The following is a 27,467-nucleotide window of genomic DNA, read 5'->3' as shown; positions in this document are numbered from 1 at the left end:
GCTAACACCTGTGATGGTAGAAAAATAGCCGTAGGGCCCAGGGTAACTTAAGCTACGATATGGTTTTTAATTCTTGAGCTGATACTGTATCGCCGGTGTTCACGTTGTCATGAGAGAACGGGGTCGTGCTCAGGCTCGTTGAGTGAAGCTTCCTGTGTGCCCATTTGGGTTTAGCTTCTTTTGACATGCAACTTCGATTGCTGCCTATGCTCATCCTCATTTGCCGCAGAATACGGACCATCTCATACTCTCTCGTGTCAATGGCGTTAGCGCAACTGAGTGCAGAGCTCCTGCTCTTGGTCGCATCTCATCTCTCGCAACCCGACCTCCTCAATGTGTCGTTGACAAGCAAGCACTTGCGCGTAGCCACAGAGCCTGCATTATATCGCGAGTTCCACCCTCCTTGTCTCCGACGCCGCCCTTTGTCGAAATTCATCAAAGCCTTGCTGAAAGATCCGAAAAGGCCCAACTACGTGAGATGCCCATCATTGTTGACTCGCCCACACTAAATTGAAGGGCGTCCAGGTGCGCAGTCTGCGGCTTCCCGAGTGGGAGACGATAGAACCAGGGAATATGGAGAACGATTCTTGGCATGATCATATTATAATACAAGCGGCCATTACCGGAGGGAAGAGAATATACTACTCTATGACTACAGGGTGGGACCCCTACAAAGTACCCGGTGAGTGTCTCAGTCAAGGAGACTACGACCTGTTTACGAGCGCGGCAATTACGAGTGGTTATTTGAGAAATGTAACGCCTTACGCCAAAGGTGCTGTCGAGTTGAAAAGCTGGGAGAAAAACTATGACGCCTATCGCGCGACGCTGTTCTACTGGTATTACTTTTCGACGGCAAACCTCGAAAGCCTACCCCTGGATGAGCAGTTCTGCCACTTGCTGAAGGCTGGAGTTGACGAAGCGTACATGATGCTTCTGCTGAGTCTCTTGACCAACTTGAGATGTCTATCATTTCCTTGCGTCCCAGCCCGGAGGACACTGCCGTGGGCGAGGGCGCTGCAGCGATTTTCCTCGTTGCGAGAGTTCACTGCCATACCCGAATCATATTATAGCAACGAGTACCACCCGTTATCCTTCTGGGTCAACGTCCTCACACTACCAACTTTGGAGCTGTTTACGGCCCATGGTTGCGCAGGTGGGTGGGTTCAACCCGATGAAGTCGTAATGCGTAGCCCTTGCACACGGCTTTCGGATTCTTCGAGCATAACACGGCTCGTGTTGGAAAGTTGCGGTTTAGAGTACGGTGATCTGGAGACAGTGCTAGGACGATGTCGTAACTTGAAAACCTTCCGATACTCAATCCAAAGATACCGGAGAGCGACCGTAACGTCGAAGCGGATCATTGAGTTATTGGCACCGTTTCAGGTATGACTCACTTGTCCAAACGGTCTGATTCTGCGTTAATCATCGTCTCTGTAGATGACGCTCGAGGAGCTTTTCCTCGACAACGACTCCTATGCCTATTGGCGACGCTTTCATCATGAGGATGTCTTCGTTGATGAACCTTTCACCTCGCTAGCTCAATTCTGTCATCTTGAGAGACTTTGGCTACCGACACACATGTTCGGCAATCTTCCTGTAGCAAGGGAAGAGTACCGCGACCCTGCCGTGATAAGCACTTTTGCTGGAAGTCTACCCCCCAGCTTGAAAGAATTCAAGCTCTACGATTCACACACCTATCCGCTTCTTACACATCCGGTTCTTGACTGTCTAGTCGAGACTGCCAGCGTCAAGTTGCCAGATCTTACAACCCTCGAGGTAATATCCAGCCATGACCATTCCAAGGAGGACTTGAACATCATCGAAGAAGAAAGAGAGATACGCCGAGACTCTGGTACAACTTTTACTTATAAATTTAGGTGGTCCCATTTCAACGGCTTCCAATTGCCGCAGACTGCGGAGGAGAAGAAATGGTACAGCCGTGCCGCAACAGAGTACACATGCTGGGATGAGGATCGCTATGCCATAAAATCATGGGATGCGTTGCAGATGCCGAACATTTTGAGTAGGGAAGAAGTAGATGAGAAGGAACATGAGGAGATTCTCACGATTCTGGCTGAACTCGAAGACGCGCCTACGTGCAACGACGAGATCCGTGAATTGCTCGAGACGGAGTTCGACGAGGTCGCCGCGATGGGATTGCAGTTCGTTTAGGATGCCGCGTGATGCTGATGCGACGGACCTGGTTCTCGGAGCATGGCCATGCAGGGAATTATACCGTTCCAAGAATGAAGATTAGTCTACCAGTTGTTAAGGTTCTCCGAACGGCACGGCCACATGCAATGCGGATCACGTGAACAGAATGTTAACGGTCGATCCTTCCGAGAATTGACGTCATTCATGTGTTGCGGGGAAATACCCGGCTCGTCCAAGCCCAAAACAGCAGGTGCATCGCCGTCACCTCGGCAGGACTTGTTTTGGCCGCATTACCTCTACCCGACTCATGATGATCAATTCGTGGAGAATCTGTACGGTCGGTCAATAAGCCCTAAGCGGAACTGTGGGGTTGGGAAATGGCCCTGGCAAAGCTAACGATGGTACCTGACCGGACACAGCGGGCAGCGGTGCAATGTACAGCGAGGCGGTACTGACGGTACTTTATCCAGGACTTTTCCGCCAGGTCTGCGCGTGAACGCAGGCCACAACCGTCGTGATGGGCTCCCTACGAATTGTTTTGGCTGCTGCGGCAGCTTTCCGAGCTGTCGCTGGCCATGTTGCGTCGCCAATTGAAGCTTCAGAACGTATGTTCTCGCGACAGGCTGTTGCTAATGGCAGCTGGCCCTATGGACCCTTTTCGACGAAAGACCGCGACATTGTCGACTCTCGTGGCGAGGCAGTGACCTGGGCAGGAGTCAATTGGCCAGGTGAGTGAAGTGAACTACGAAATCCTGGATCGTCCAAGACCAATTCGAGTGTCAAGTACGGTGTTAATAACACTTGAATATAGGTTCTGGCGAGACAATGGTCCCTGAAGGCGTGGAGTGGAGTTCTGTTGAAGACATTCTCGACTTGGTCAAGAGCGTTGGGTTCAACTTCATCCGCCTCACGTACGCCATTGAGATGGTAGACCAGATCTATGAGCGGAATGGCAGCGATGTCCCTCTCGAAGTCGCAATGATCACGGGTCTTGGTTACGAAAATGGCACCAAGGTGACAAATGAGATCGTTGCTAAGAACAAAGGCTGGACGAAAGACACTGGCCGATTCGAGGTCTGGGATCGCATTGCTGAAGCGGCGCTTGAACGGGGAATGTACATCCATCCAGACGTGCACGTTGGAAAGGCTCAGTGGTGCTGCAACAACACGTATGTATTCTATACAGAGCCACGACATGCTAATGTGAGTGCTGACAAAGTCAAGTGACGGAAATGCGTGGTTCGACGATTACAATTTTCCCGTGAAGAATTGGCATCGTGGACTACAATACGTAGCCAACTGGGCAAAGAAACACCCGAACGTTGTTTCAATGTCTCTCCGCAACGAACTTCGTCGTGCCATCAACACTACCGCCCCAACGTCGACAACTGGGTACAACTGGTTGACATTTGTGGGCAACTATACCGCAGCAACCGACGCAATCTACTCGGTCAACCCAGACATCTTGATTACCTGGAGTGGCTTGCAGTATGACCAGGACCTCTCTGCTCTGTACGTCATTCCTACCATTTCGATGCTTACGGACTGCTAATACAAGTTTGTGTTAGAACATCTGGCCTCAACCTCAACACAGCTCCACTCTATAAAGGTGACGCTATCCGTGATGGCTACCGTCGCAAGCCAGTAGTGTTCGACCTAGCTTCCCACCCATGGGCCGACAAGGTCGTCTACGAACTGCATCTCTACAGCATGTCCGAGAACCTCGACACTGGCAACTGCCCCATCATTGAGGCCGAGCTCTACCAATCCGGCTTCAACGCGCTCGGCATAGACGCACCCGCCGCCTGCAACATCACACAAGACTGCCCGAAGGCCGTGCGCCAGACGCCTGTAATCTTGTCCGAGTTTGGCTCGGCGCAGGACTCGTCCATATTCAATGACACGCTGCAGGGATGTCTGAAGCAGTTCACCACAAAGAACAATGTCAGCTGGGCTATGTGGAGTTTGGCGGGAAGCTATAGGATACGCAGTGGTGGGCAGGGTGTCCCTGATACATGGGCTCTGACCAACTACGAGTGGGATGGATGGCAATTTGACGAGGGGATTGAGAAGTGGTGGAAGCCATGGGCGAAGGCATCGCTTAGCTAGATACACAAATAATGCATAAAGTGCGATGGCCAAATAATTTCCAGTGCATTTTGCCCTTGTTCAATACTTGGCCCGTGTATTGCACTCCTCCAAACCAGAGGATCTGGGTTTCATCCACTGAGTTATTGTAACTTGTATCCAGTTACTCCTCGCACTTCAGCTCAATCCTTCAAATTCCATAAATGTCAACAACAATAGCGGGGTATTGTCCAAGCATATATATAACTTTCCTAACGTCTTGATCTCTCTCCAAAATATCTTTCTTCGTCCAATACTCCCACCAACGTATCCTGTCCGACCCTATACCTCTTCCCCGCTTCCAACCCGTAAACCCCAACCTTTGGCGCTCTGGCAGCGCCATTCGTGATCCGGGCTGTGAACAGGCACCGCCAACGTCAAGGGTATCTCACGCTGAAGCGTGTGGAATTCGTCCTCGTTAAGTGTCACGTTGACCCAGGATGGCGGCGAAATGTGGCAGTGAGTGCGGATGCTTCGTTTGACTGCCTGCCTGCCTGCCTGACCGGTCTCAATATCGGTGTTGGTTAGAGCGCCACACATGAGCATGGGCCGAAGTGATGCATCGTCGGCTTAGATGGTGATGGGATGTTAGCATGAGGGTAAGTCTCGGTGCTGATGGAGAAGTGCAGATGGAGTGCAATCTTGGGTGGTTACAACACGAGGCTGTTACGTGAGGTGGTTTATTCTGGTTGTCCATCTCTTGGTCGTTTTTGTAACCACTTGATACTATCTATCTTATGCTTCGCAGAAGTGTCGCCTACTTAGCCTCTGTCGTTATCGGTCTTTGTACCGGCGATGGCTTGGGGCGTGGACTCGGCTGCACTGCATTCATCTGCATGTAAACCGTTCACAAAAGATCAAGCAAAGGACCGACAATAAGAAATGGAATCCTGTGAACATCCAGGGTCTGTGTTAAGGTAATAGCTTTGCAGACGCATCATAGGTTGAGTTACCACGAGATGAGGCGCTCAATAATATTTCAAGTTTCTCGTGTCTGCTACTGTGGTATTGTTTCGTGTTATTACGCACCTCTGAAGTGCAGCAAGGCACAAAGTTTGGACGTCTTGGCCAGAACTTCTGGCGAGTTTCATATGCATTCTGGGTCTGGGTCTATCCGGCCTGTTTTGACTCAATCTATGAAACAAACCTTACTTGGGTCGCCTTGAAGAACTTTTGCATGCGCACACCCCATTTGGCACATTGGGTGGTTTCACCAGATCGACGGATCGCCCGCTTGGACCGGAGCGATCCTGGCGGGCCAAGCGCCATTGAAGTGGAGCCGCATTCGCAAGTCGCAGCACCTCCCCTTGCGAACGCTTCTGCTTAGTACATTCCGTACAATGTGAGGTTGCGCGACATCCTGGTCTCGCCGGTGCCCATTGGTGGTCCTTCGACGAGCTGCTTTCCTGTGCTCGTTCGATCCCCTCGAACTTGGATCAAGGGGCAGATGAGAAGTGATGGAAGTCCTTGCGAGGAGGCTGGACGCCAGACGCAATGACTGGGACGCGCTTGCCAATTGCTCTTGCCTTGTGGCGATGACACTGACCCTCGAGGCTCTTTCGGCAATCGTAACAACCGTCGCTTCCTGTCTGAGCAGAATGGCGTTCACGGGCCTGGCAAAGATGGTTGCTCTGGCCCATACCAAACCCAGCTCCAGCTAATCGTCGCTTCGCATCGCTGTAAAAATTTGTGGGTTGGGAGTTCTAATGCTGACTTCAGTCAAACAAATACCGTTGCTCTTCCCAGCCTTCGGCCGTCCAAGTACTTCTCGTCCAATTCTTCTCACTTTCAACGCGAGAGGCGTGCATAATCAAACCATCAGGTACTATAAATCGGCGTATAATGCAGCCTGCATCAGACCGAGCTTTGCTTGGAGCACCCTCCACGACGGCCGCAATAAACACACCGCCCGGATCGACCCGTCGAGTGACACCATCTGCATCCTCCATCACCGACGAAACCATCCGTAAGTCATTGGACACTGTCAAAACTTCAAGATCACCCTTCCTAGGCAAGAAGCCCGTGCCGAAACGGGCCAACAGCCAGCAGATACACGACAGTCATTCAGACGAGGCAGACAAAGACACCAATGGCTCGTATTTTGATCACAGTCCTGCACCTTCCCAGTTTTTAGCGCAACGTGGCCGGCCTCTATCTTTTTACGATATGAAAGAGCAGAAAAAGCAAAATCGCACAGGTCCAGCGCCCTTGAATCTGCGCAACTCCTGGCGGGGAAGCGGTGAAATGCCGTACAACTATGCTGATATCATCGGGGATAATCGACATGGATATGCTCCCCCACGACTTGGCCGAAGGCAGACTGAACTTGCACCAGATGGATCTACTCCGGGTGCTACAAAAATATACCTCGGACTCCCTTGGACGATGTGGATGAATAGTGATGTCAAGAACATGTTCGTCGCATCGGTTGGAGAATGGGTTGGCACTACGCTCTTTTTGTTCTTCGCATTCGCAGGCACTCAAGTTGCCAATGCCCACTCAAGAACGTCCGACGAATCCACAACAACGAATGCTACAGCTGGTTTTAGTCCTATTGTCATGCTGTATATTTCAGTCTCCTTTGGGTTCAGCTTGATGGTGAACGTGTGGATTTTCTTCAGGATATCGGGTGGTCTTTTCAATCCTGCTGTAAGCTCTCTTGTTTCATCCTCGTCAATTAAGGACCTCGCACTCACAACTGAGCAGGTCACTCTTGCTCTGTGGGCAACTGGTGCTGTCGGTGCCACGCGCGCTGTTTGTCTGTTCATTTCACAGATAATCGGCAGCATCACTGCGTCTGCGCTGGTTCTTGCCATGTTCCCTACGCCATTAAACGTCCGTACGACTTTATCCGAGGGTACATCTCTTGCCCAGGGCGTTTTTATCGAGGCGTTGATGACGGCGGAGCTCGTGTTCACCATTCTCATGCTTGCCAAAGAAAAACACAAGTCTACTTTCATTGCACCTGTGGGAATAGGATTGGCTTTGTTTGTCGCAGAGCTGGTTGGTGTATACTATACCGGTGGATCGCTCAACCCAGCACGCAGTCTTGGTCCATGCGTTGTTACGAATAAGTACGACACCGAGCATTGGATATACTGGGTGGGTCCCGGCATTGGCAGTCTTCTTGCTATTGGTTTCTATAAGTTCATCAAGATGCTAGAGTACGAGATGGCAAACCCAGGGCAGGATGGGGATGACAACAACGATCCGACCAAGAATCCTAATCACGAGGTCAGAGAAAAGCAGCGTTTGACCACGGCCAAGGTTCTCCAGTCGTTAGGGTACCCGCATCTGGCTGATGGGCAAGGGCAAGCATCTCTCGATACAATGAAGCAGGCCGAGGAGGGCGGATACTACGGTTGCCGCACACCTTCGGTGCTTGACATGGCAGATGAGCCGGAAAGGAGGATGAACCCTGGCCTGGTGCTCTCCACGGTGGCCTCGAGGAGTGATATGCACAGTCCAGTTAGAAGCGACATGCACAGTCCTGGTCGGAGTGATATGCACGGTCCTGTTCGGAACGATCTGCATAATCCGGGATACGCGCCGTCAGAAAGAACCTCTTCCGACAGGAGGACAAATGCGGGGGTATATAACTGAGGGTAAGGAAGCCTGACTGAATAATTATAATACACCGCTGGAACTTACTTCTACGTCCATTCTTTGGCCAATTGGCACAACAAGGATGCTACTTGTTTTCGCAATCACCAAAAGAGTAGATACGCCGCTATGTAGCTTTGATATACAAGCCGCGCTGACTTCGGGGATTGCCCTTCGTCGTATGTGCAATTACGACCGTTGAGAACCTCAATGATTCTATTTCACTGATCCACTGTGAAGGAAACCAAGATCATTTCATTTTCCGAGATGGAGGTATTATGTTATACACGTTTAGGTTACTGAAGACGTCACTGTTCTCAGCAAGATTCCACTGGTGCACATTACCGAGATCAAACGCCGAGACCAAACGCCGACATCCTACGGCATTTGTTGCGGCGTTTGGGGATGCCGGCATCGGACCTAGCGTCAACCGTGCTGTAGAGCGGCGTGCTCTGCTTGTAGCAATCAGTCCGTGGCGTGTCCAGATGCAGTGATCCGGCCCGCTATGCCTTCTGACTTCAATCGCGTGGCTGACAACAATGCCGTGTTTGACATGATGCGCGGTGGAGATGGGACCGCAATGCTTCGCGTCTTATAACATGCACTCGACGCTCCGACCCTCAAGTGGGTACAGTCGCACACTTTTTCCATCATGATCGCGCTACGTACGGCGTCCCATCAAGTGCGTAGAAGCCTTGGGGCCATCAAACCCGTGATACATAGCCGATCGCAAACAACCCGTGCATTTTCGCGCACACTACGGAGATCGGACACTCGTGCAGGCCAAAGCAGTCGTTTTCGATCAGCTTCATATTTCAACAGTAGATCTGGGGTGATATTTGCTTCATTCGTAGGCGACTTGGACATCGTATACTAGATGCCTCTTCTAATTGAGTGCAGGCTATCGCGAGTGCATATTTGTTCCACGAGCAACCCGCCGTACAATGCGAGGCCCCAGAAGTGCCATCGCTCCAGCAACAAAGACTGATATCGTACGACGAAGTGCAGAAGCATGTCACAAAAGATGATTGCTGGGTTATCATCAATGTGGGACAAACTTCTAAGAAAAGACAAATGGGGATGGACTAACAAATTCAGGGACTCGTGTATGACATGACAGAGTTTTTGGAGGCGCATCCAGGAGGGCCGAATGCGATAATACAACAAGCAGGTAAAGACGCGAGTTCAAAGTTCCAGCTACTACACCCGCCTGATGCCATCGGGACACTCCCTCCAGAATACTGCCTGGGGGCCATTGACCCTGAGACTATCCCAGCACCTGAGGCAATAGAGCTCACGGAAGACGAAGTAAGACAGGCAGAGGCAAGAGAAGAGATGCCACAAGCCGCAGACATGCTCTTGGTACAAGATTTTGAGAATTGGGCCGAGCGCGTGCTCAGCACGACAGCTTGGGCATATTATCGGAGCGCATCTGATGAGGAGGCTACATTTCACGACAATCGCGATGCGTGGCGGAGATATTTCTTCCGCCCAAGGATTCTGCGAGGAGACATGTCCCAGGGTTCGACCACAACTACGTTCCTTGGTATGCCGACCTCGATGCCGATATTTATCGCGCCTGCTGCTATGGCCAAATTGGGACATCCTCTTGGAGAAGTGAACTTGACCAAAGCAGCGGGGACATCTGGTATCGTTCAGGCAATTTCTGCGAACGCGAGTTGCGGATTAGAAGATATGTTTAATGCGAGGGTCGAAGGCCAACCGCTCATCTTCCAGATCTACTTGAACAAAGACCGCTCAGCGTCCTCCGCGCTCATTCAACGCGTTACTCGGCTTGGCGCCAGCGCTATCATTCTGACTGTAGATGTATGCTGGCAGTCAAAACGTACGCTCGATGTAAGAGCGAAATTAGGAGAGAAGAATGATATGCCCGCACCACCGTCACCTACTGCAACGACAGCCGGTGAGAAAGGCAAAAGCGTCTCTGAAGCAATCAGCGGCTACCAAGACACAAATCTAACATGGAGCGACATTGCGTTTGTTAAGAAGCACACGCACCTACCAATAATTATAAAGGGTGTACAGTCCGTCGAAGATGTACAGCTGTGCGTCGAGTATGGTGCACAGGGTGTCATCCTAGTAAGTCATGCGCTCCAATCATCCTATTGCTTTCCAATACTGAATGATTGGCTCAGTCCAACCATGGAGGCCGCCAAGCAGACTACGCCCCCGCGCCCATTGACGTGCTCTACGAGCTTCGTGAACTACGTCCAGACCTGTTCTCAAAGATCGATGTCATGGTTGATGGTGGTGTACGCAGCGGTGCCGACGTCGTGAAAGCTCTCGCTTTAGGCGCAAAGGCGGTTGGAGTCGGTCGGCCGATACTTTATGCGAATGGGACACACGGTGAGGAAGGCGTAGAAAGAGTACTACAGAGTATGTATCATTCTTGGATCAAGGCTCGACAGCGCTGACTTGAAGACAGTATTTCAAGAAGAGATAAGAAATACAATGAGGAACATAGGCGCCAAAAATATTGAAGATTTGAAGCCTGAATTGGTAGGCCCGATGGGCCCGTGGGTTGGAAGAAACCGGCCATCGTACGCACCAGCTTCCAGCCCCATTTAACTGTGGTGAATCGGGAACGATGCGCTGTTCTGGTCTTGCGTAGTAGTGCGATTCTGATTTGTAAAGTTATCGGTGGCCGACAAAAGCTAGACTGGGCCACTATGTGTAATAAGTGTCATGCTGTATTGAGCACAGAGAAAACGGTGATGGCGTAAATTTCTAAGGATCTAGATCAATATAGTCCCATTGCACTGGGAAGTATTTGTACTGTTAGAAGATTCCTTTTATTGACTCCAATCAGCCTTGCCAACATTTGTTGAGAAAGGGTGAATTTATCGTCACCAGTCCATCAGTATCCTTCCCGTGGCTTGTTCTCCTGCGTCTGACCCTTTGCAACGCCGAGCTCGCGCAACATTCCTTCGGCTAAGACTCCCACGTCCGTGATGACGGAAATCATGTCAAATCCTTGTTCCCTGCGGTTGTTGGCGTCCTCTCCATTGGTGCCTAGGAGGAGTTAGTTTGCTATCACAGCTTCACTTGAATCAAATTCTCCTCGCTTTGGGTGAATAGCGAAGAGTATTTGCTAACTTACAGAAAATGGCGGCCTTCTTGCCGGACGAATGCGCAGCCTTAAGTGTTCGCTGAATTGCGGCCTCGTGCTCTTCGCCGCCGCGTTGAACACCCATTTGTTTCGCGAGGTCGAAGGGACCTGGTATTCAGCCATTAGATGTTATCCCAAGCGAAATTGAGCTAGCACACACTTACCAATGAAGAGAACGTCGATTCCATCAACGGCAGCAATCTTTTCTACACTCTCTACACCTTGCCTGGACTCAATTTGAACGATTACGAGGAGGCTGTCATTTGCGTTGTCGTCATACTCCGCACCAAATACGCCTGGTACGGAATGTGCAAACATCGGGCCATACCCTCTAGTGCCGGTGGGAGGGTACTTTGAGTATTTCACGATCTTTTTTGCATCTTCCTATACCCTAGTCAGCTGCTTGATCTCACATTCTTCGCGGTGGTCCGTAATTAAGAATCGCATACCTCCGAATGGCACATAGGTGTGACAATGCCTTGCGCACCAGCGTCAAGAGCGCGCTTGAGCATCCACTCCTCACCCCACGGCACGCGAATAATTGGGCTGGCGCCTTCGGAAGCCACGGCGTTCACAAGCTCATAGTAGTGAGTGTCGTTGATCAAGCCATGCTCGGCATCAATCAGAACCCATTTGAATTGTCCACGGCTTGGCCGCAAAATAGTCTTTGCAACACCAGCGCTCGGTATACTGTATACCACCATAGTAGTTAGCTTTTAAATATTCCTGGAACTCTTTTTACTGCAAGAAGAAATTGATGATGGTCGCTTACGTTAGCCAGAAGCCATATGCAGTGTCCTGCTTCTGGAAGGCCGTCTTCAGTGGCGTGTCGAATGGCATTATGGTGGCTATAATGTAGTGGTAAATACAGGATATAAGGGTGCACCTTGGGCTTTGGTGAAAATATGTAAGTGCAGGGCTGTATTGTGGTCGTTAGGATAAGTAACCGATGGATGGAGGGGCGTTGCCACTACTGTTGACCCTTAAGTGGGCCCTTCGGCATAAGATGTCGCGATGCTACCCCGCTATGCGTTCTCAGAGCCGTCATCGGATGCCGGCGAATGAACTCCTCTGCAACACATAGACATCTATCCTGCACATGAGAATCCATCTAAGCCCAGAGTGGCATCATGAATGTATATAAACACAGCAATTATTTCGATAGGTACCTTTGTAGTCTTTTTTTTGGCGATTATAATGCAACGTGTACAGTCGACCTTTTATTCTATAAAGGTATATACGGCAATTAAGCAACAGGTTGGAAAGGGGTGCAGAAATTTCGATACAAGGTAGATATATTTGGTTGAGATAGAGCACATAACTTGAGTACAATGATACTCGTCTTCGGCTAACTTAGCGTGTCTAGAGAGCTCCTTACCTGCCAGCGTTGATGCTGCGTAGAGTTAATTAGCTAGCATAGTGCGAGAATACCGAAGTCTCCTTCATGATTGCACGTCCCAATACATCTAGAAAAGCAAATTTGGTGGTTCAGTGTATATTGAGACAGCCGAATTACGCTACGCTAACCGAGTCAACCGGAGACAGTGCTGCAATTTGCATTGTATATGTGTCGGCGAACTGCTCAAAACTTTCAATCTTTCCATCGAGGAGGTGCCAGACATGCGATGCCCTAGCTTCAAAAGACCGGCCTGTTTTGCGATGCGTACCTCGGTATGTACCGACTGCGACAATCCGCTCATTTCCGTCCACTAGGTATTCAAGTGAAAAGCGGAAACCGTCCCATTCCTGCCTGAGCACATTGAATACATGGCGATCAATGTCCGCCCTGCTGCGAAACACTCCTGGTGTTGGAAAGCCGTCACTTTCCTTCCATGTGATGGTTGGCGAGAGATCCCTGTAAAAAGCCTCTGAGTCGGCATTATCGTTCGCGAGGTAGAGATTTTGAACGATTTCGAGGTTGGATGGTCGAGCCATGATGCGTGAGTTGGTACGATGTAGGATTGAATGTACGTACGGCTTTTGTGTAGCGGCGCTCTGTTCGTATCATATATCCGGAGACAAGACTCGCCAAAGAGATCGCAAATTGTTTATTTGTAACACGCGAATCTCTGGCTGCGAATAGAAGGTTCCATTGCATGTCAAACACACTATTCTAGGCGACCAGATACTCAATGAGTAAGAAGATACTTCCGTTTACGGAATGAGTCGAAGTGGGTACCGGACTTAACTGAAGACCACATGCACACTAGTACGAAGGGAAGATGCTGACATTTCATCTCGATCCAGTGATGTTGTTATGCGAACTGGCCAATAAAGGCCCCTGACGCTGTGTAAGCGCGGGGCCCGAGATCATCCGACGAGGCGTAGAATCAACTACTAACATATTTGACTTATGCAATTCGTTTCTAGCATGCTTTACAGTTTATTAAACCAGACCCAATGGTGATCGCGTGAATCGCTCGAGCTCGGTTTCATGAAGACTATGACAAGAGCTAAACCATCTTTAAACGCTTTATATGCCGCATCAGCCGCGAACATTGTCTAACTTTAAGAGTCGGTAGACTAGCTCTGGTAAGCAAGGCGTTTCCTGGGGCACATTAAATGCATAGGCTCTCCTTTATGCCCATGCCCCAATGAGAGCCATACAAAACGCGCCGAAGAATACTAGAGACATGGCAATAATTCTTCTGTTTCCTCGAAGGGTCCTCCAGCTATGTTCACTCAAGAAGTCCTCAGACAACAGATCGACCAAGCTCGTGTACGCGAGGAGCCCAGCGGAGAAAGCATTGAAGCTGCCAACAATCACCAAACCCGTGGCAGAGTTAGGATCGTAGAGATCCCGCGTCGCTATTCCTATTGCTTGGCCCAAGGGCGTCGTGCAACCGTATGCTAATGCCATGATCCACGGCCGAACAGCGTTTGGTCTCCATCCGACGGCAGCAATGCGAGATCCAAGCGCCAGCCCCTCGAAGGTCTGATGAAATGCAATGGCGATAAGAAGGATGACTTGCTCGCTTCCAGTGGATACAGCCAAAGCCAAGCCGATAAATACGCTGTGGAACAAGATGCCGCATTCAAGGAGTGCGCACTGCATGAGAAGCTTCTTCCTATGCTGCTTTGATTCTTTTTTATCTAAGCCGGTCTGAAGGTTGATGGAGCGGCACTCCGGAATGACTGAATCATTTAGACCCTCGATCACTCGAGGTGCAGGCTGATCTCCGTCAGCGCACGAAGCGTCGATACGCCGTTCTACTTGTCTCATGATACTGTGAGATCTTCCGCTGCGGGCGCGTCCAAACTGTAGAGTGATTGATGCTGGCGCTTCACCGTCGTCATTTTCCAGGCGAGTTCTTGTCGAACTTGATCTGCGAGAATGAGAGAAAGCCCCCAGGTCATGTGCGTTGTCAGATGTTGGACCCGAGCAGAGAGAGCGACCGGGGCTGAATATCATCTCAGCTATCGTTATCATGAAGATTGCTGCGAGCGCTATCGCCCCTGCTAGGGCTGGGTAATCTTGGTTGAAGAAAGGCGGAAGACATGGATCGACCAGAGATACAAAAGCCGTTGGCAGCAAGTGCACGAATGCGGTGGCAATGAGAACCCCAGTGCCGAAGTGCCTAAATCCAAAATGTACATTTGCTGGTATTCGTAGTCGGGGTACTCTGAGGGCTATTATTGGCACCGCACAAGCACCCGCTGACACTCCAAGAATGATAAAGAGGGCTCCAATGTGCAACGGTAGATCGTAATCCACGTCCGCCTTCCTTGATTGGCACGTGGACATGATTGGATAGGAGTTGTTGAATGGGAAATGCCGGAAAATGAGTCTTCGAGCGGATTTTACAGCAATTTATGTTGTTGATCCCGAAGCTAGCCGCGAGTCTTACCGTGAGGACACTACTGGTTCCTGTGTCGGACACGCCCAGACTTTGTATTCGTCCGTACAACACGCTTCTCTACCTGAACAATCAGTTATTGGGGTAGGCAGTTCTCTTCGTATGCGTCATGTTGTAGAAGAAGAATACAATAATGCACTGACGCTGGTTTGCCGCGATTTTCAACGTCAACAGTTGAACCGCGGAACAGGCCCTTGGCAGGTGCACTTGGCGGGCGTCCCTTCCGACTTGGCGGATCGCACCAGCACACGAGCTCCTACTACGAAAGGAGACTATCAATTTGACAGTATCGTTCTATAAGTCACTTCTCGTTGCTTAGTTGTCCGCTTTGATTATGTCACCTGCCCTCTCAGCTACAGCATAGACCAAGCTCTGGAGGTTGCTTTGCGGGATGAAAGGAAACACGCTCGCATCGACGATTCTCAGTCCATCACCTCCAAATACGCGGAGTTCCGCATCAACAACACCTCCCTTATCGCGTGGAGCCATCGCACAAGTCCCGCATGAATGCCAGTTAGTGGTTGACATGTTCCGCACATAAGTCTTAGTCTTCTCCAAGTCTCCTCCCACAAATGCTTGCGGGTCGTTTCTCCGCCCGTTCGACTTCAACAGTGAGGCGAACGGCTCTGTCGCGGCGACAGTCTCCAAGTATTGCACGTGGCGTGCGTGAAACTCCAAATCTAGCGGATGCTGAAGGTACCGATGGTCGATTATGGGCTTTTCGTTCACGTCTGCAGATGCGATGTGCGTCGTACCCGCAGACAAGGGGTGCGACAACGCTGACACAAGGGAGATGTAGTTCCCTGGTTGTGGCTCTATGCTGAATGAACCCACCGTGTCCTTACCAGCGGGCCCATCCTGTGCCATGAAGAGGAAGTATTGACTAGTGCCTTCTGTCTCGGTTTTGTTGATGCTTCGGACGTGAGTCCGACGTGCCGCATCCATCGTTGACTCCCCAGCCACGCTCTCATTGAGAGTCTCCAAGGCTGCCGCGAATGCTTGAGGCTCTTTTTTGAACTCAACAGGCGGCAAATACCCGAAGGAGGTGATTCCTGGAGTAGCGAACGGCCCTGCTTGGTACTTCTGATACATTTCCATCGCGGACTGGAGCGCTGCTGGGTCCCCACGGGTGAGATCGTCGCCGGTCGGGATGCCGTCCTGAGCTTCGAAGTTTATGGAGCATAATATGTGGTCCTGCAAGTTGCGTCCCACATTCGGGTTATCCACGAGCACGTCGATGCCAAGCTTTTCGAGGAGTTCAGCGTCCCCAATGCCACTGAGCTCCAGGAGCTTGGGTGTGTTGACAACACCAGAGGAGAGTATGACCTCTTTCCTTGCGTGAAGAGTGGAGCTTGTACCGCTGCGAAGTACGTTGATTCCTTTGACTGCAGGATGGGGGGTGCGCTGACTCGAGCAGAAGTTTCTCCGCCACAGTGTTCAGGTTCTACGTTGTCCCTCTCAGGAAGATGATTGTAGTACGCGCTATTTGCGGATGATCTGCTTTTGGTAGCCGCATTGATGGTGGATGCGCCATTGTATGCTCCCGTTGATCTCCCTCCGAAAGGATTTCCTGACAACGAAAATCCAAGATGTTCAAATGCATCTAACCACGCCTCTCCCACGGGGTTCTCTTTCACGTCAACAAATGATGCATTGACTGGCCCATGATATGTATCGGCAAGCTGCTCTGCCCATTCAATACCAAGATGCTCGACGGTCTGCTCATCGGGTAGATCGATAGTGAACGCTTTTTTGAGGTATGGAGATAATGAGTCCCAGTTCCATCCAATATTGCCGAGCTCTTCCCAAGAATCGATATCAAACTTTGAGAACGAAATTAAAGCTTGTGCGTTGATTGAGCCTGATCCACCAAGTAGCTTGCCTTGGGCTTGGCTGATACGACGCCCATTCAGCGCAGACTTGGAAAGCGTCAGCATTGTGCTTACTCGCCCAAAATGAGCCAAGAATGCTCACCTGCGGCGTTCCTTCGAAATCCCAGTCCAATTGTGAGCCAACGGCAGAGGTGAAGAGACCTAGCATTGCGACTCTTGGATCATTTTCCGCGTTAACTCCTGCTTCTATGACGGCTACGGTAATGCTGGGGTCCTCAGAAAGGCGGCTTGCGAGGACAAGACCGGAAGTGCCGGCCCCAACAATCACGTAGTCGAAGAATTTGGTGGTCATGGTGAACCTGGAGTATAGAACGTGAGAGCCAAAAGTGACAGTGATATTTAGGAGCTCCTGAGTAGAGATCAACTCGAAGATATACAACCAGCGGGTGGCGTAGCGTGCATAAGGATATTGCGGTACGGGTCATTGTCTCCACCGAGCTTACTGTGCCGTCGATGCGACCCACTTAGAAGTTGATTTCAATACATACGTTAGGCATGGCACAGACAAGATGCAGTAAGCCAATGCTGGGCATCTCATAGAGCAGTGTCTTATCGATAACCTATGATTACGGACAAATTCGTGCTCATGCGCTGCATTAGGGCACTGCTGAACGAAGACTATGACTGGATGGGACGCACATCAGGAGGTGACAGTATGCCAGTCTCGTGAATAGCATCAGTATTAGATCTTCGCGCTCGACTGGGTTTTCCAGTCCGCAGTCGGTGGGGTCTTCACAAAGCTGCTTCGTTGCTCCCACTTCTTCATCCATTGCACCAAATTCGGCCTGCCTTTTGCCCAATCAATGCCCAAGAACCCCATCTGCGCAGTCGTCGCAGTAGCTACAGCGACCGCGACCTCATTCTGAGTTGCAGGCTCGTTCCCAGGATCAGGCAATATGCCTTTCCCCGCTACGTTTTCAAACCTGTCCAGAGCCCGCAAGATCTTCTGCTTCTGGCCTTCCACCCACTCATCGAAGTAGATCTTGCGTTCTTTGCGAATACGCACCTCGTAGGTGATGAGGACGGCTGCATCCATGATCCCGTTCGCCGCCGCATTGAGCGTACGTAGCTGCCAGTACCTTGCATCTTTTTTTGGAGTCACCGATGCGAGGTCGCTAAAGTACTCGCATATGACCCGTGAGTCGTAAATGCCGTCCGGGACATTTTCTGGTACCAGGCAAGGAATTTTTGCCATTGGGTTGTACAGCGCGACGTCTGAGTTGTTGTCGCTCCACCCCTCGATTGGCACTGGACATACCACGACTTTCTGGAGGGCGATGTGTTCGGCAAGGCCAAGCTCATGTGCAAGAACGAATACTACCCGTGAAAACGGAGAGAATGGATGGTATATGAGCTTCATCTGTGGGATCTTGCTCCGCGCTGTGACAGGTTTGGGGCTCTGCTGGATCCCTCCAGACTTCACGATGCTGAAATTCCAACGAGGGAAGTGGACGTGGATGCCCAGTCTGTTCTTTATCACAACTTCAGTGAGTCCAAGGCCGACCAAAATACCGGTGCTCTTGCCCATCTGCCCGTAATCTGACGGATAAACCTCGACCTCTTCCCCATGCTGTACCTTCAGTGCGTCGTTAGATTCGAACGACGTAGCTTCGCTCGCAGATTGTCCGTTCAGCACGCGGTCGCGCATAGAAGACCCGTCTAGTCCCACGGGTTTCTCTGTGCTTTGTCTTTTCCTTTCCACTTCCGCCATAAAACGTCGAACCCATGCATATACCCTTGGATATCTCTTCTCTCCAAAGTGTTCGTCTGGGAGGCTTCCCCGCATGCCTCTGTCCACAATCATCCACTCGAATGGCCAGACAGCATCAATATCTGCCACTGTGGGCTCGTTCGTCCCAAGCACCCACTCTCTACCGTCAGCCAAAAAGGTTGTCTCAAGCAACGCAAGCGCCTGCTGTATATTCTGTAGACCGTCCGGTCTTCCTGCCTCCATCGCCTCAGCGGTCATCCGCCTTCCACCCATTAACTTCTGCCTATCATCCAAGAACACCTTGTTGCTCAGAAGCCCGTTTTCAAGCCAGTATGGCATGAGTTTAACCACGTTAGCAAAGATGCCACCGTCGATAGTCCAGTTCTCAAAGAGTTTACGAGTTCCCGCTTCAGCTGGCGTGGATGGCGCAAGAGTATTTCCGGGGTACAGCGACTCAAGCTTGGAGATGATGAGCCGAGAGTCGCAGTATACGTCTTTTCCTATAGCCATGAGAGGGATTTTACGATATCCGACGTCGATGGATGCGAGGTCCGGACGAGGCATGACAGGTGGTTGGATCTGATTAACGTGAGCAAAGTAAAAGGTAGCATGCGTCTGCGAACTCACACATTCATCGTAAGCAATGCCGCGTAACCAAAGATACCACAGTACGCGGTGCGAGTAGATGGATTGCGGGTAGTGGAATAAGATGGGCTTCTCGGTGGGTGCCATGATGTATGGCGTTCTTAAGCAATCGATACCACTGGGGTGCTCACTGGACAATTCTGTTCTTCTTGATCAGTGTACGCGTTCGGGATTGGTGTGCTGTAACCTCCGCATTTTGCTGTCCACCTGTAACTTGCCGCTATTCCCCTCCCGGTTAGCATGACGTTGAGCCTCGGCTCAACAGCAATGACTCGTGTTGCCCGAAGACAATGCGACTTCGCAACCCTAAACATCATCATTTTGGTTCCATGGGATCAGCAACCCGTCATTTCACTGGGCGAATAAATATATCGAAATTGAACAGCGGCGACCTGGATCATTAATGCGTGAGCAATAGCCATTCACTACCAGCCTCTTGAGAAACCGTACGACCTCTATAGCCGCATCCTTTGTATGAACCAAGTCAGCAACTGATGTCTTCGTAGCGAATCAACAGTCGAGTTGTTTGGCGCTGTTTTACGCTAGTGCATCCCGATCTCCTCCAATTACTCGGTCTCAAGCATCTTTTTCTTATATCAGGCAACCTCTTCTGCGCTCAAGTGCTCGTTTGAGAAGGGTATAAAATTTGCTTTAAGGCTAGGTTGCGCCTCAAGATGCGTGTCAAATGGCCACATTGGCCTTTGAATACGATGATGACCCAACCTTCCTAGGTCTTGGTCCACGCCTCCTGGCGTCAACGCAAGCATCCAATCCGACGCCATATCATACAACTCCGGTTCTAAATACCCGATCTTGACGACCACGATATCTGCCTTTCGAGGACGCAGATCTAGCTCGGTAAAGTCTCGTTCCTTGTGATATGGCTTGCGCAACTTGGTCAATATGACAAACACGCTGCCCGTCTTCAGCACTACTTCAGTCTGAGCATGTGGATCGCCGTGCTTGATTGAGTGGACTTGGCCTGTTATGGTAATGGGACCGGCGTGGAGGTTGTCGATCTTAGCTCCGGCAGTGACAGTGATGATGGCGCCAACACCCGCATGCTCCGCGATTGCCACGGCTTCAGGACCGGGGACACTGGCATAGATTACGGTGGGTCCAGTAGCTTCGCGAAATTCCGGTCGAGCAAGGAGTTGAGTAACACCCCAAGTAACATCTCCAGAGCCACCGGCGGTAGGATTGTCGCCAGAGTCTGAGATAAAGTAGGGTCGCGCTTTCGCGCCGAGGGCAGTATCTAGACATTCCGCCAAGGACCCCGTCGGAGCGACGAATTTAAATTCGTGGCGTGCGTCCCAAAAGGTGGCTGCAAGTTCTTGTGCTCCATCCGCAACGGCATTCTTATCCCACCCTGTGACTACCACGGCCGCACGATTCCGTGGCTCGTCGGCCCAGGCGTAGCCGACCCAGATGGCCGCATCAAGAACCCCGTCTCGCTTCTCTACCTCCGGCACTGCGGCATAGATGCGTAGGGCAGGCTCGTCGCGCGTGGATGTTTGCTCACCAGGGAGGAGGATCGGAATTGGTATCCAGGCTTTGAGCGGCAGCGAACCACCAATATTGCGAACCTTGAGCGTTCGAAGAAGATTGCGGCATGCCCTCATCTTGGTCTCCCACACATCCACATGAGGAGCTGTACGATAACATGTAATAATATCCGCTTGATGAGCAAGCTCGCGCGACACGTTGCCGTGTAGGTCCATGGATGCAGAGACGATGGTTGTGGGTCCGATAACAGCTCGTATGCGACGAAGTAGTTCGGCTTCAACATCCTCATGGCCTTCAACGTACATCGCGCCGTGTATGTCGAGCCATAGACCATCTAAGGGATTCTGCAGCGCCTGGCAAATGTCCGACAAACGCTGGATGATCTCAGCTACCAGCTCTTCAAATGACCTTTTTTCGACGATGCCTCCTGGAAGAGCATGTCCGATGAGGGCACCTTTCCAGTCTGCTTCATCTCCTAGACTTGTTTTTGGACATAGGAATTGGTAATGCTCGATAATCTCTTGCCCACGTTTCGGGTGGAACGCTGCAGCTCGAGTGCGTGATGGGGTGAAGGTAGAATTCTCGCAACTCAGTCCGGCGACAGCCACAACCGGCAAACGCTGCTTTTCAGAAGCCATCACTCCATTGATTGCTGGAGACGAAACTCAGAATCTCGGGCGGTGGTTTCCTGCTCTTGAGCACGTGAGCGCTGCAGATCCCAACTTCATGGAAGATAAGCGGGGTAATTGCCGCTGGCCTGGTACCATGGCTATATCGATTGTGGTTAGAGATGAGATAACCTATCCCGTCAACGCGCCTTTCTGATCACCACTGTCAACACAATTTCGGCAGGTGCTTCCTTCCAGATAACGCTACGCGGTGAACCCCGCGTTCTACATTGCACCGTTCCAGAATGGCTCCGCGACTTGCATGTATAACAAGCAATGCCCAGGACGACGGGCTTTGCTTGTCTACGCCACATTTTTGAATGATCGTGTTGTCCATTTTCAATCTTGACGACCATGTTACAGAAATCACCGACGGGGACGTGGCTTCCCTGCTGGGTGCCGAAGTCCACTACGACGGTGGCAGTGCTCCTGATGCTCTGTTCGATTGTGCAGTCTACTGTGAGCCTTAGTATCATAAATCTTCATAATCGCATGCGCTGAAGTACTATTCGTGACAGACTGGAGGATACGACGGGTCGATGCTCAATGGCCTCAACATCCTGCCTTCGTACACTGATTATTTCAACCTGAATGCCGCAACCACCGGTCTCAACACCGGCTCCGTATTCATCGGTGGTTTCTTCGGACCTATCGTCTCGGGCGTTATGGCCGACCGCCTTGGTAGACGTCCCACTATCTTTTGGGGGTGTCTACTTACCATCGTCGGCATCATCCTTCAGACTGCTGCGCAGAATATCGCCATGTTCGTTGTTGCGCGCATAATCCTCGGGTTTGGATCCATCGTTGCAGGCATAGCTTCTGGGGTGTATCTTTCCGAGACATATCCCAGCCGATGGCGCGCTTGGGGCGTTGGCCTGTTAAACGACTTCTATTAGTATGTTGTCGTTTTGCGAACGTGACTTGCAGACTAGACGACTAATCAGCGCAGCGTTGGTGCGTTAATCGCTGCTGGTATCACATTAGGCACAGGTCAATGGCAGTCAACCTGGGCTTGGAGAGCGCCATCATTGTTCCAGGCCATCTTTTCCGTCTTGTGCATAATCGTACTGCCCTTCATGTAAGGATTCGACCAACGATTCCCACGACTGAGCAATGTTGATGAAATCGTCAGACCCGAATCACCTCGATGGCTCGTACACGAAGGCTTCTACGAAGAAGCCCGAACAGTTGTCGCCCAAACCAATGCCGACGGCGACCTCTCCAACCCAATCGTACTAACAGTGTATAAGGAGATCCTCGACACGCTGGAGTGGGAGAAGAAAGAAGGGCGCACTATGAGCCCGAAAGAGATCTTCAAGACGCCCGTCGCGCGCAAACGCCTGCTGATAGGCATGTCCGCGGGGCCATTCTCGTGCGTCGCTGGTAATATCATTGCGTCTTACTACCTTGGGTCGGAGCTCAACACGGCTGGAATAACAAACGCGAACGACCAACTGAAAGCGGTGCGTCATTATTCTCTCGTCCTCACTCATATTATGCTGATGCAGACAGAACGTCGTTCTGAATGTATGGTGCCTAGGCTGCGCACTCGCCGGGACCCATCTCGCCGCGAAATGGGGTCGCAAATCCACCGCGCTCCTCTCCCAATCTCTCCTCGTGGTTTGCCTCTTCGTGATAGGCGGTCTCTCAAAGCTTTACGCCGATAATCCCGACGGCGCTTCCAAAAGCCTGATCTACGGCGATGTCGCGGTCATGTTTCTCTTCCAGGGATTCTACTCGATTGCGTGGACGCCGCTGCTGTATCTGTATCCGCCGGAGGTCATGAACTACTCGATCCGCGCGAACGGGCTGGCATTTTCGCAGTTCGCGCTGAATGCTTTCGCGTAAGTAGACGGCGCGATACAGCCTGTTGGGTTTATTTGCTGATGCGTGCGCAGCTGCGTGCTGGTGTTTGTTATGCCGATTGGGATCGAAAACATTGGATGGAAAATGTACATGGTCAATGGCTCCTGGGACATCATTATCGTCGCCCTCATTGTACGTACGCTCCACGCCCTCTATCTCCACCTGCTGATTCCATACAGGCTGTATACTGGGTCGAGACCAAAGGTAAAACTCTCGAAGAGATCGACGCGATCTTCGAAGGCGAAAAGCATTCTGCTGTGCCGGATGTAGAGGCCGTCAGAAAGGGCAAGGCGACTGTTGATACCAAGGAGCTGGAGCACGAGGTCATGATGGAGACTACGTTGACGGGCGAGAAGGATAGATAAACTGATACGAAGGGATGTGGTGGCGCTTCGGAGAAAGCCATGGTAAAGAAGGGGTCGTAGTTGCTGCTAGTACTCCGACCTAGGACTTTCCACGCCAATTACGGTACTCAGCAGGGTAGTCAAAGTTGTACAGTTTCTAGTAATGACATTAGACCAATATAGTAATAGACTTCTGTGCGCCGAGGTTAGAGACACTAGAACCTAGTGGAGTCGCGGCTTACGCCTGACGCCAGCTTCGGAGACTCAGCCAAGGCACGTAGATAAATCAATCTTCTGGAAGCGATGGCAGCGCAGCTGCCAAACTTCCCAATCAGGCAATGAAAGGGCTAGGTGTTGATGACAGCCGTTCCCGTTCACGTTCACCGCGATTAGTGACTGGCCTGTGCACCGCACCCACATCGATCTAATACGGAATAGGTTAGGCAGTCACGACCAGTGGTATCCAGCTGATGTAATTCAAGAGAGCAGCGAGCTTTGGACGAAGGAATACCATGCAATGCTAATCACTTCCGAGTCTATGTCTACTCCTCACGCATCTTGTTGCGTTTTCCCTCGCAGCTAGAGCCCTAGGCCCAACTCGACTAGCTTCGTACTGTATACAACCTCATGCTTCAGTGTGCTCCTCCGCGCTTACGCAACTCCACATTGCTCATATTATCCTTCCACCATCTACGAGAAGTCAATCTTCCACCCGCGTCCAATGCCCACCTTCGGGTCCCGCACAATAGCCCAGTCCGCCTGCTTCCCGCTCCCAGCGTGGAACTCCATGGCGACCGTCTTCCTCCTCGCGCTTTCCTTCGCGCCCTCTTCCATGACCACGACCTCCGTCTTGTCCTTCCACGCCTTCGGTGCACCAACGATGATAACCTTCTCGACGCGGACCTTGCTCATGCTCTTGAGGTAGGCCTCTAGCTTCGCGGTAAACTTTGCGCCCAAGGGTACGGCGTTGGTGGAGGTTAGGATGCTGCGCTTGCCGTCGAACGCGAAGCGGCGGTGGATGTACGCGCCGGCCTCGTAGTCGAAGGTCTCGCCGTCATCGAGGTAGAGCTCGCCCTTGGCGGCGTTCTCCTTGTCGAGCACGACGACGAGAGTGAAGGGGTCGAACTTCATCAGACCGCTCGAGCGCCGAGGGCGGTCGCGACGCGGGATGATGTGTCCGCCCTGCATGAGTAGCGGGATCTTTTCGAGCGGCGCGGAAACGGTATGTGTGCCTGCGCCCTGGTAGCGCGTGTAGTCAAAGTAGTCATAGTACGGTTGGTCGTCTGCAAGGTACACGTCTACGCTGGTTGCGCCCTCTTTGGTGACTGGCTTGGCAAGCAAGCCAGTGGATCCAATGTACAATTGATCGTCGACTGCGAAACCCCTCTCGTCCTCTGGGTGGACGTAGAAGTTCGGACGAACGATAGGAGCGCCGGTGGTGTGCGCCTCACGGAAGGCCGTGTACCACACAGGCAAAAGCTGGTATCGAAGCCTAAGCGCCTGGGTGATAATCTCCGTGTATGGCGCACCGGGAATATAAGGTTCGCGGCGGCGTGTGTCGATGTGGGCGTGGCCGCGGAAGAAAGGGTAGTAGATTCCAGCCTGATACCATCGTGTCAACAACTCCTTACTAGGGTTACCGAAGAAACCGCCAACATCAGCGCCTGCGAACGGGAAGCCGGAGATACCCTGGTTCAAGATCATGGGAAGAGACGCCTCCAGATGGGACCATTCGGCAAGGTTGTCACCAGTCCACATAGCAGCGGAGCGCTGGCTGCCAGAGTAGAAGGAACGCGTAAGTACGAATGGGCGGCGAAGTTCTCCCTTCTTACGCTCGGCGATGGCCTGGTAGGTTGCGTTGTGGAAAGTCATGCCGTTCAAGTTGTGCACATCGCGGTGCTCCCAACCACCAAAGTGGATGTTGTCCTTGGGCATAGTCGTCTCAGGTCCGTTGAAGACGGAAGGCTCGTTCATGTCGTTCCAGATGAATGTGTTGGGGAGCGTTCCCTTGAAACTGTCATACTTGAAGAGGCCCTTCCACCAGGAGATGGCGGCGGGGTTGAAGCAATCGATCCACATGGAGCTGCCTGGCCAGCACCAGCCCTCGTATTGGTTGCCCTCTTTGTTCTTTACAGCAAGATCTTTCTTCTTTAGCTCGTCAATAACTGGGTAGTTGTCCGTGTTCTTGATGTGGGGGTCAATGATGACCACAAGCTTCCTGTCGCTCTTGTCCAGCTGCTTGCCCATTTTATCAGGGTTGACGAAGGTCAGAGGATCCCAGGTGAAGTACTTCTTCTCCTGTGTATATTCAATGTCAAGCCAGATGACATCGTACGGTATCTTGTGCTTGTCGAACTTGCGATCGACATCCTTGACATCTTCGTCGGTAACATAATTCCACCGGCACTGGTGGTAGGCAATGGCGAAGGACTGGGGCATAGCGGTGTAGCCAGTCAGCTCGCCATACTGACGGGTGAGATCTTGTGGCGTGGGGCCCAGAAACACAAAGACGTCCAACTGACCGCTCTCAGAGATCCAATGAGTCTGAGTGTCAGTGTGGCTCTTCACACCAAGTGCAAGAGGGTTCGCGCTCGACTTGGCCTTGACCACATCGATCCATGTCTCAGCGGCGTTTAGCCAGAAAACACCGACAGTCGAGCCCTTGCGGTGGGCTTGCATGAAGGGGATGGCACCATAGAGCGTCATGGGGCTGTCCATTTCGTACTCGAAGACGTCCGCGTTATATAGTCGGTATGGCTCGCTATATGCTCCATCACCGCCCCTAGTAGTTTGTTAGCGTTTTCACACTTTGTAGGTGCCATGCTACTCACCTGGTGGTCTTCAAAGACAGGCCGGTGGCATGCTCAGGAATGCCAAAAACGTGGTCATAGCCCGGGAAGGTGATATCCAACGCGATCGCTTCCGGGCCCCTGGGCTTCGAGTCGGTAGCTCCGCCAAAACTCTCATCCCACCACGTGCTCTCGTCTTCGCCAGCAATCTCTTCTTTCTTCTCTTCTTCCTTAGTCTCTTCCTCGCCTTCTCTCTTCTCCTCGGCCGGCTTCTCTGTCTTTGGTCGCCAATGCTCGAGGTTCAGCAGACCGCGCTCGTTGAACTTGACTTGCGTCTCTCCGTCCCTTTGGAATTCAATGCCAAAAGGTGCGTGTCGGATGACAGCCTGGTGCTTGCTTCCCTCGCCGTAGAATACCTTGGTATACCCCTCATCGGCCGTCTCGCTGAGCGCAGCACCGTCGGCAACCTTCAATCCACCAACCAGTGCCCACTTCCCAGCCTCGTTGTACCGCTCCTTCCGCGCCTTGCTGTCGTGTCGCAGAGTAATGTCACCCTTCAGCCGCCTCGCCTCGTCCAGCGTAACGCGCGCGACCCCGGAGTCGAGGAATGTGACGGTAAGAGGAAGCTCGACCTTCTCCTGCCCAATTTGCAGTGTCTTGAGAACCGTGGCGTGTAGCTCCCCGTCTTTGAAGGTGATTGTGGCGGGGTCGACGGTATACGGGGAGGCCCACGAGCTCGTGGCTGCGGCCGCATCGGCGAATTGACGGTTGCGTTTACAAAAGCCGGACTGGTCGCATGTCTTGAAATTCTCATGCTTTACCGTGACTGGAAATGTTGTTAGAGGGTACAGGAACGGTCGAGAGGCATGCACTGGAGCTCGAGGGCTGGCGAGCTCGCATCACAGCTGCACGTACCTGCAGGGACGAAAAGGCAGCACAGCGCCGCCCATAGCAGGAGGACGGCTATCCACCGGGGACCAGAATCGCCTCTTAATTGCAGCATGTTGTAGTCCTCCAGCTGCTCGCACAAGAACTACGTGCACCTGTCTGTCACCAAAGCATCATGTCTTCGAAACGCCAGGTGTAGCATTAATCCGACTTAGGTAAGCGCCCGCGCTATTCTTACTATGGACAGCAGGGTCCGTTGAGGCCACACAGTTGACCGCCTCGCATCG

At 51.8% G+C, this 27,467-nt stretch overlaps 12 protein-coding genes across 12 annotated transcripts; 5 read left to right on the top strand and 7 right to left on the bottom strand.

Annotated features, from left to right (window-relative positions):
* The first annotated feature begins 230 nt into the window (after positions 1–230).
* CC84DRAFT_1206155 (uncharacterized protein) lies at positions 231–2,371 on the top strand. The gene is made up of 3 exons (XM_018182020.1): positions 231–473; positions 526–1,383; positions 1,438–2,371. Exons 1-3 carry the CDS (start codon positions 261–263, stop codon positions 2,170–2,172), a joined length of 1,806 nt encoding a protein of 601 aa, XP_018034850.1. The 5' UTR covers positions 231–260; the 3' UTR covers positions 2,173–2,371.
* A 390-nt stretch (positions 2,372–2,761) lies between these two features.
* CC84DRAFT_1093196 (Exo-beta-1,3-glucanase) lies at positions 2,762–4,263 on the top strand (the record flags this gene model as incomplete). Its single annotated transcript, XM_018174503.1, has 4 exons — positions 2,762–2,882; positions 2,966–3,323; positions 3,379–3,666; positions 3,723–4,263. The coding sequence occupies 4 exons, from the start codon at positions 2,762–2,764 to the stop codon at positions 4,261–4,263; spliced, it is 1,308 nt and encodes a 435-aa protein (XP_018034849.1).
* A 2,430-nt stretch (positions 4,264–6,693) lies between these two features.
* On the top strand, positions 6,694–7,884 carry CC84DRAFT_1092871 (aquaporin-like protein; the record flags this gene model as incomplete). Its single annotated transcript, XM_018174487.1, has 2 exons — positions 6,694–6,930; positions 6,988–7,884. 2 exons carry the CDS (start codon positions 6,694–6,696, stop codon positions 7,882–7,884), a joined length of 1,134 nt encoding a protein of 377 aa, XP_018034848.1.
* Positions 7,885–8,358: 474 nt separating this feature from the next.
* CC84DRAFT_1147112 (putative cytochrome b2, mitochondrial precursor (L-lactate ferricytochrome C oxidoreductase)) lies at positions 8,359–10,473 on the top strand (the record flags this gene model as incomplete). Its single annotated transcript, XM_018176579.1, has 5 exons — positions 8,359–8,734; positions 8,785–8,931; positions 8,983–9,984; positions 10,041–10,281; positions 10,331–10,473. Exons 1-5 carry the CDS (start codon positions 8,537–8,539, stop codon positions 10,471–10,473), a joined length of 1,731 nt encoding a protein of 576 aa, XP_018034847.1. The 5' UTR covers positions 8,359–8,536.
* A 145-nt stretch (positions 10,474–10,618) lies between these two features.
* CC84DRAFT_1164936 (Phosphoenolpyruvate/pyruvate domain-containing protein) lies at positions 10,619–12,125 on the bottom strand. Its single transcript, XM_018178606.1, has 5 exons — positions 11,787–12,125; positions 11,464–11,704; positions 11,179–11,398; positions 11,006–11,122; positions 10,619–10,917 (listed from the first exon to the last, which is right to left on the bottom strand). Exons 1-5 carry the CDS (start codon positions 11,852–11,854, stop codon positions 10,763–10,765), a joined length of 801 nt encoding a protein of 266 aa, XP_018034846.1. The 5' UTR covers positions 11,855–12,125; the 3' UTR covers positions 10,619–10,762.
* A 176-nt stretch (positions 12,126–12,301) lies between these two features.
* CC84DRAFT_1164934 (NTF2-like protein) lies at positions 12,302–12,986 on the bottom strand. The gene has a single exon (XM_018178605.1). The coding sequence runs from the start codon at positions 12,947–12,949 to the stop codon at positions 12,527–12,529; it is 423 nt and encodes a 140-aa protein (XP_018034845.1). The 5' UTR covers positions 12,950–12,986; the 3' UTR covers positions 12,302–12,526.
* Positions 12,987–13,415: 429 nt separating this feature from the next.
* On the bottom strand, positions 13,416–15,117 carry CC84DRAFT_1246491 (Zinc/iron permease). The gene has a single exon (XM_018184205.1). The coding sequence runs from the start codon at positions 14,757–14,759 to the stop codon at positions 13,593–13,595; it is 1,167 nt and encodes a 388-aa protein (XP_018034844.1). The 5' UTR covers positions 14,760–15,117; the 3' UTR covers positions 13,416–13,592.
* A 28-nt stretch (positions 15,118–15,145) lies between these two features.
* Positions 15,146–17,082, bottom strand: CC84DRAFT_1246483 (alcohol oxidase). The gene is made up of 3 exons (XM_018184204.1): positions 16,846–17,082; positions 16,320–16,790; positions 15,146–16,275 (listed from the first exon to the last, which is right to left on the bottom strand). Exons 1-3 carry the CDS (start codon positions 17,053–17,055, stop codon positions 15,187–15,189), a joined length of 1,770 nt encoding a protein of 589 aa, XP_018034843.1. The 5' UTR covers positions 17,056–17,082; the 3' UTR covers positions 15,146–15,186.
* Positions 17,083–17,365: 283 nt separating this feature from the next.
* On the bottom strand, positions 17,366–19,274 carry CC84DRAFT_1196647 (uncharacterized protein). Its single transcript, XM_018181476.1, has 2 exons — positions 19,102–19,274; positions 17,366–19,053 (listed from the first exon to the last, which is right to left on the bottom strand). The coding sequence occupies exons 1-2, from the start codon at positions 19,204–19,206 to the stop codon at positions 17,446–17,448; spliced, it is 1,713 nt and encodes a 570-aa protein (XP_018034842.1). The 5' UTR covers positions 19,207–19,274; the 3' UTR covers positions 17,366–17,445.
* Positions 19,275–19,715: 441 nt separating this feature from the next.
* On the bottom strand, positions 19,716–21,263 carry CC84DRAFT_1094694 (Microcystin LR degradation protein MlrC; the record flags this gene model as incomplete). Its single annotated transcript, XM_018174576.1, has 1 exon — positions 19,716–21,263. The coding sequence occupies one exon, from the start codon at positions 21,261–21,263 to the stop codon at positions 19,716–19,718; it is 1,548 nt and encodes a 515-aa protein (XP_018034841.1).
* A 384-nt stretch (positions 21,264–21,647) lies between these two features.
* CC84DRAFT_1147100 (putative hexose carrier protein) lies at positions 21,648–23,524 on the top strand (the record flags this gene model as incomplete). Its single annotated transcript, XM_018176578.1, has 7 exons — positions 21,648–21,752; positions 21,812–22,188; positions 22,243–22,371; positions 22,426–22,756; positions 22,806–23,137; positions 23,192–23,291; positions 23,339–23,524. The coding sequence occupies 7 exons, from the start codon at positions 21,648–21,650 to the stop codon at positions 23,522–23,524; spliced, it is 1,560 nt and encodes a 519-aa protein (XP_018034840.1).
* A 481-nt stretch (positions 23,525–24,005) lies between these two features.
* Positions 24,006–27,344, bottom strand: CC84DRAFT_1120912 (uncharacterized protein). Its single transcript, XM_018175595.1, has 3 exons — positions 27,208–27,344; positions 26,335–27,118; positions 24,006–26,285 (listed from the first exon to the last, which is right to left on the bottom strand). The coding sequence occupies exons 1-3, from the start codon at positions 27,293–27,295 to the stop codon at positions 24,194–24,196; spliced, it is 2,964 nt and encodes a 987-aa protein (XP_018034839.1). The 5' UTR covers positions 27,296–27,344; the 3' UTR covers positions 24,006–24,193.
* Between the last annotated feature and the right edge of the window lie 123 nt (positions 27,345–27,467).

The sequence above is a fragment of the Paraphaeosphaeria sporulosa genome, assembly GCF_001642045.1.
Source record: "Paraphaeosphaeria sporulosa strain AP3s5-JAC2a unplaced genomic scaffold CC84scaffold_6, whole genome shotgun sequence".
Taxonomy (NCBI): domain Eukaryota; kingdom Fungi; phylum Ascomycota; class Dothideomycetes; order Pleosporales; family Didymosphaeriaceae; genus Paraphaeosphaeria; species Paraphaeosphaeria sporulosa.
Note: the sequence above shows the minus strand (reverse complement) of the source record. Positions and strands in the feature narration are given on the sequence as shown.

Excerpts from the sequence above, each read along its gene's own strand:
- CC84DRAFT_1120912 (XM_018175595.1), bottom strand. The coding sequence starts at position 27,295 with ATGCTGCAATTAAGAGGCGATTCTGGTCCCCGGTGGATAGCCGTCCTC. Across the intron at positions 27,119-27,207 it reads CTGCCTTTTCGTCCCTGCAG|TCACGGTAAAGCATGAGAAT; the intron begins GTACGTGCAGCT and ends CAACATTTCCAG. Across the intron at positions 26,286-26,334 it reads CTGTCTTTGAAGACCACCAG|GGGCGGTGATGGAGCATATA; the intron begins GTGAGTAGCATG and ends ACAAACTACTAG.
- CC84DRAFT_1196647 (XM_018181476.1), bottom strand. The coding sequence starts at position 19,206 with ATGGCACCCACCGAGAAGCCCATCTTATTCCACTACCCGCAATCCATC. Across the intron at positions 19,054-19,101 it reads GCATTGCTTACGATGAATGT|ATCCAACCACCTGTCATGCC; the intron begins GTGAGTTCGCAG and ends CACGTTAATCAG.
- CC84DRAFT_1246483 (XM_018184204.1), bottom strand. The coding sequence starts at position 17,055 with ATGACCACCAAATTCTTCGACTACGTGATTGTTGGGGCCGGCACTTCC. Across the intron at positions 16,791-16,845 it reads ATTTCGAAGGAACGCCGCAG|TCTGCGCTGAATGGGCGTCG; the intron begins GTGAGCATTCTT and ends ACGCTTTCCAAG. Across the intron at positions 16,276-16,319 it reads ATCTTCCTGAGAGGGACAAC|CGCACCCCCCATCCTGCAGT; the intron begins GTAGAACCTGAA and ends TGCTCGAGTCAG.
- CC84DRAFT_1164934 (XM_018178605.1), bottom strand. The coding sequence starts at position 12,949 with ATGGCTCGACCATCCAACCTCGAAATCGTTCAAAATCTCTACCTCGCG.
- CC84DRAFT_1164936 (XM_018178606.1), bottom strand. The coding sequence starts at position 11,854 with ATGCCATTCGACACGCCACTGAAGACGGCCTTCCAGAAGCAGGACACT. Across the intron at positions 11,399-11,463 it reads CACCTATGTGCCATTCGGAG|GAAGATGCAAAAAAGATCGT; the intron begins GTATGCGATTCT and ends ACTAGGGTATAG. Across the intron at positions 10,918-11,005 it reads CAAGAAGGCCGCCATTTTCT|GCACCAATGGAGAGGACGCC; the intron begins GTAAGTTAGCAA and ends AACTCCTCCTAG.
- CC84DRAFT_1206155 (XM_018182020.1), top strand. The coding sequence starts at position 261 with ATGGCGTTAGCGCAACTGAGTGCAGAGCTCCTGCTCTTGGTCGCATCT. Across the intron at positions 474-525 it reads ATCCGAAAAGGCCCAACTAC|GTGCGCAGTCTGCGGCTTCC; the intron begins GTGAGATGCCCA and ends AAGGGCGTCCAG. Across the intron at positions 1,384-1,437 it reads AGTTATTGGCACCGTTTCAG|ATGACGCTCGAGGAGCTTTT; the intron begins GTATGACTCACT and ends TCGTCTCTGTAG.
- CC84DRAFT_1246491 (XM_018184205.1), bottom strand. The coding sequence starts at position 14,759 with ATGTCCACGTGCCAATCAAGGAAGGCGGACGTGGATTACGATCTACCG.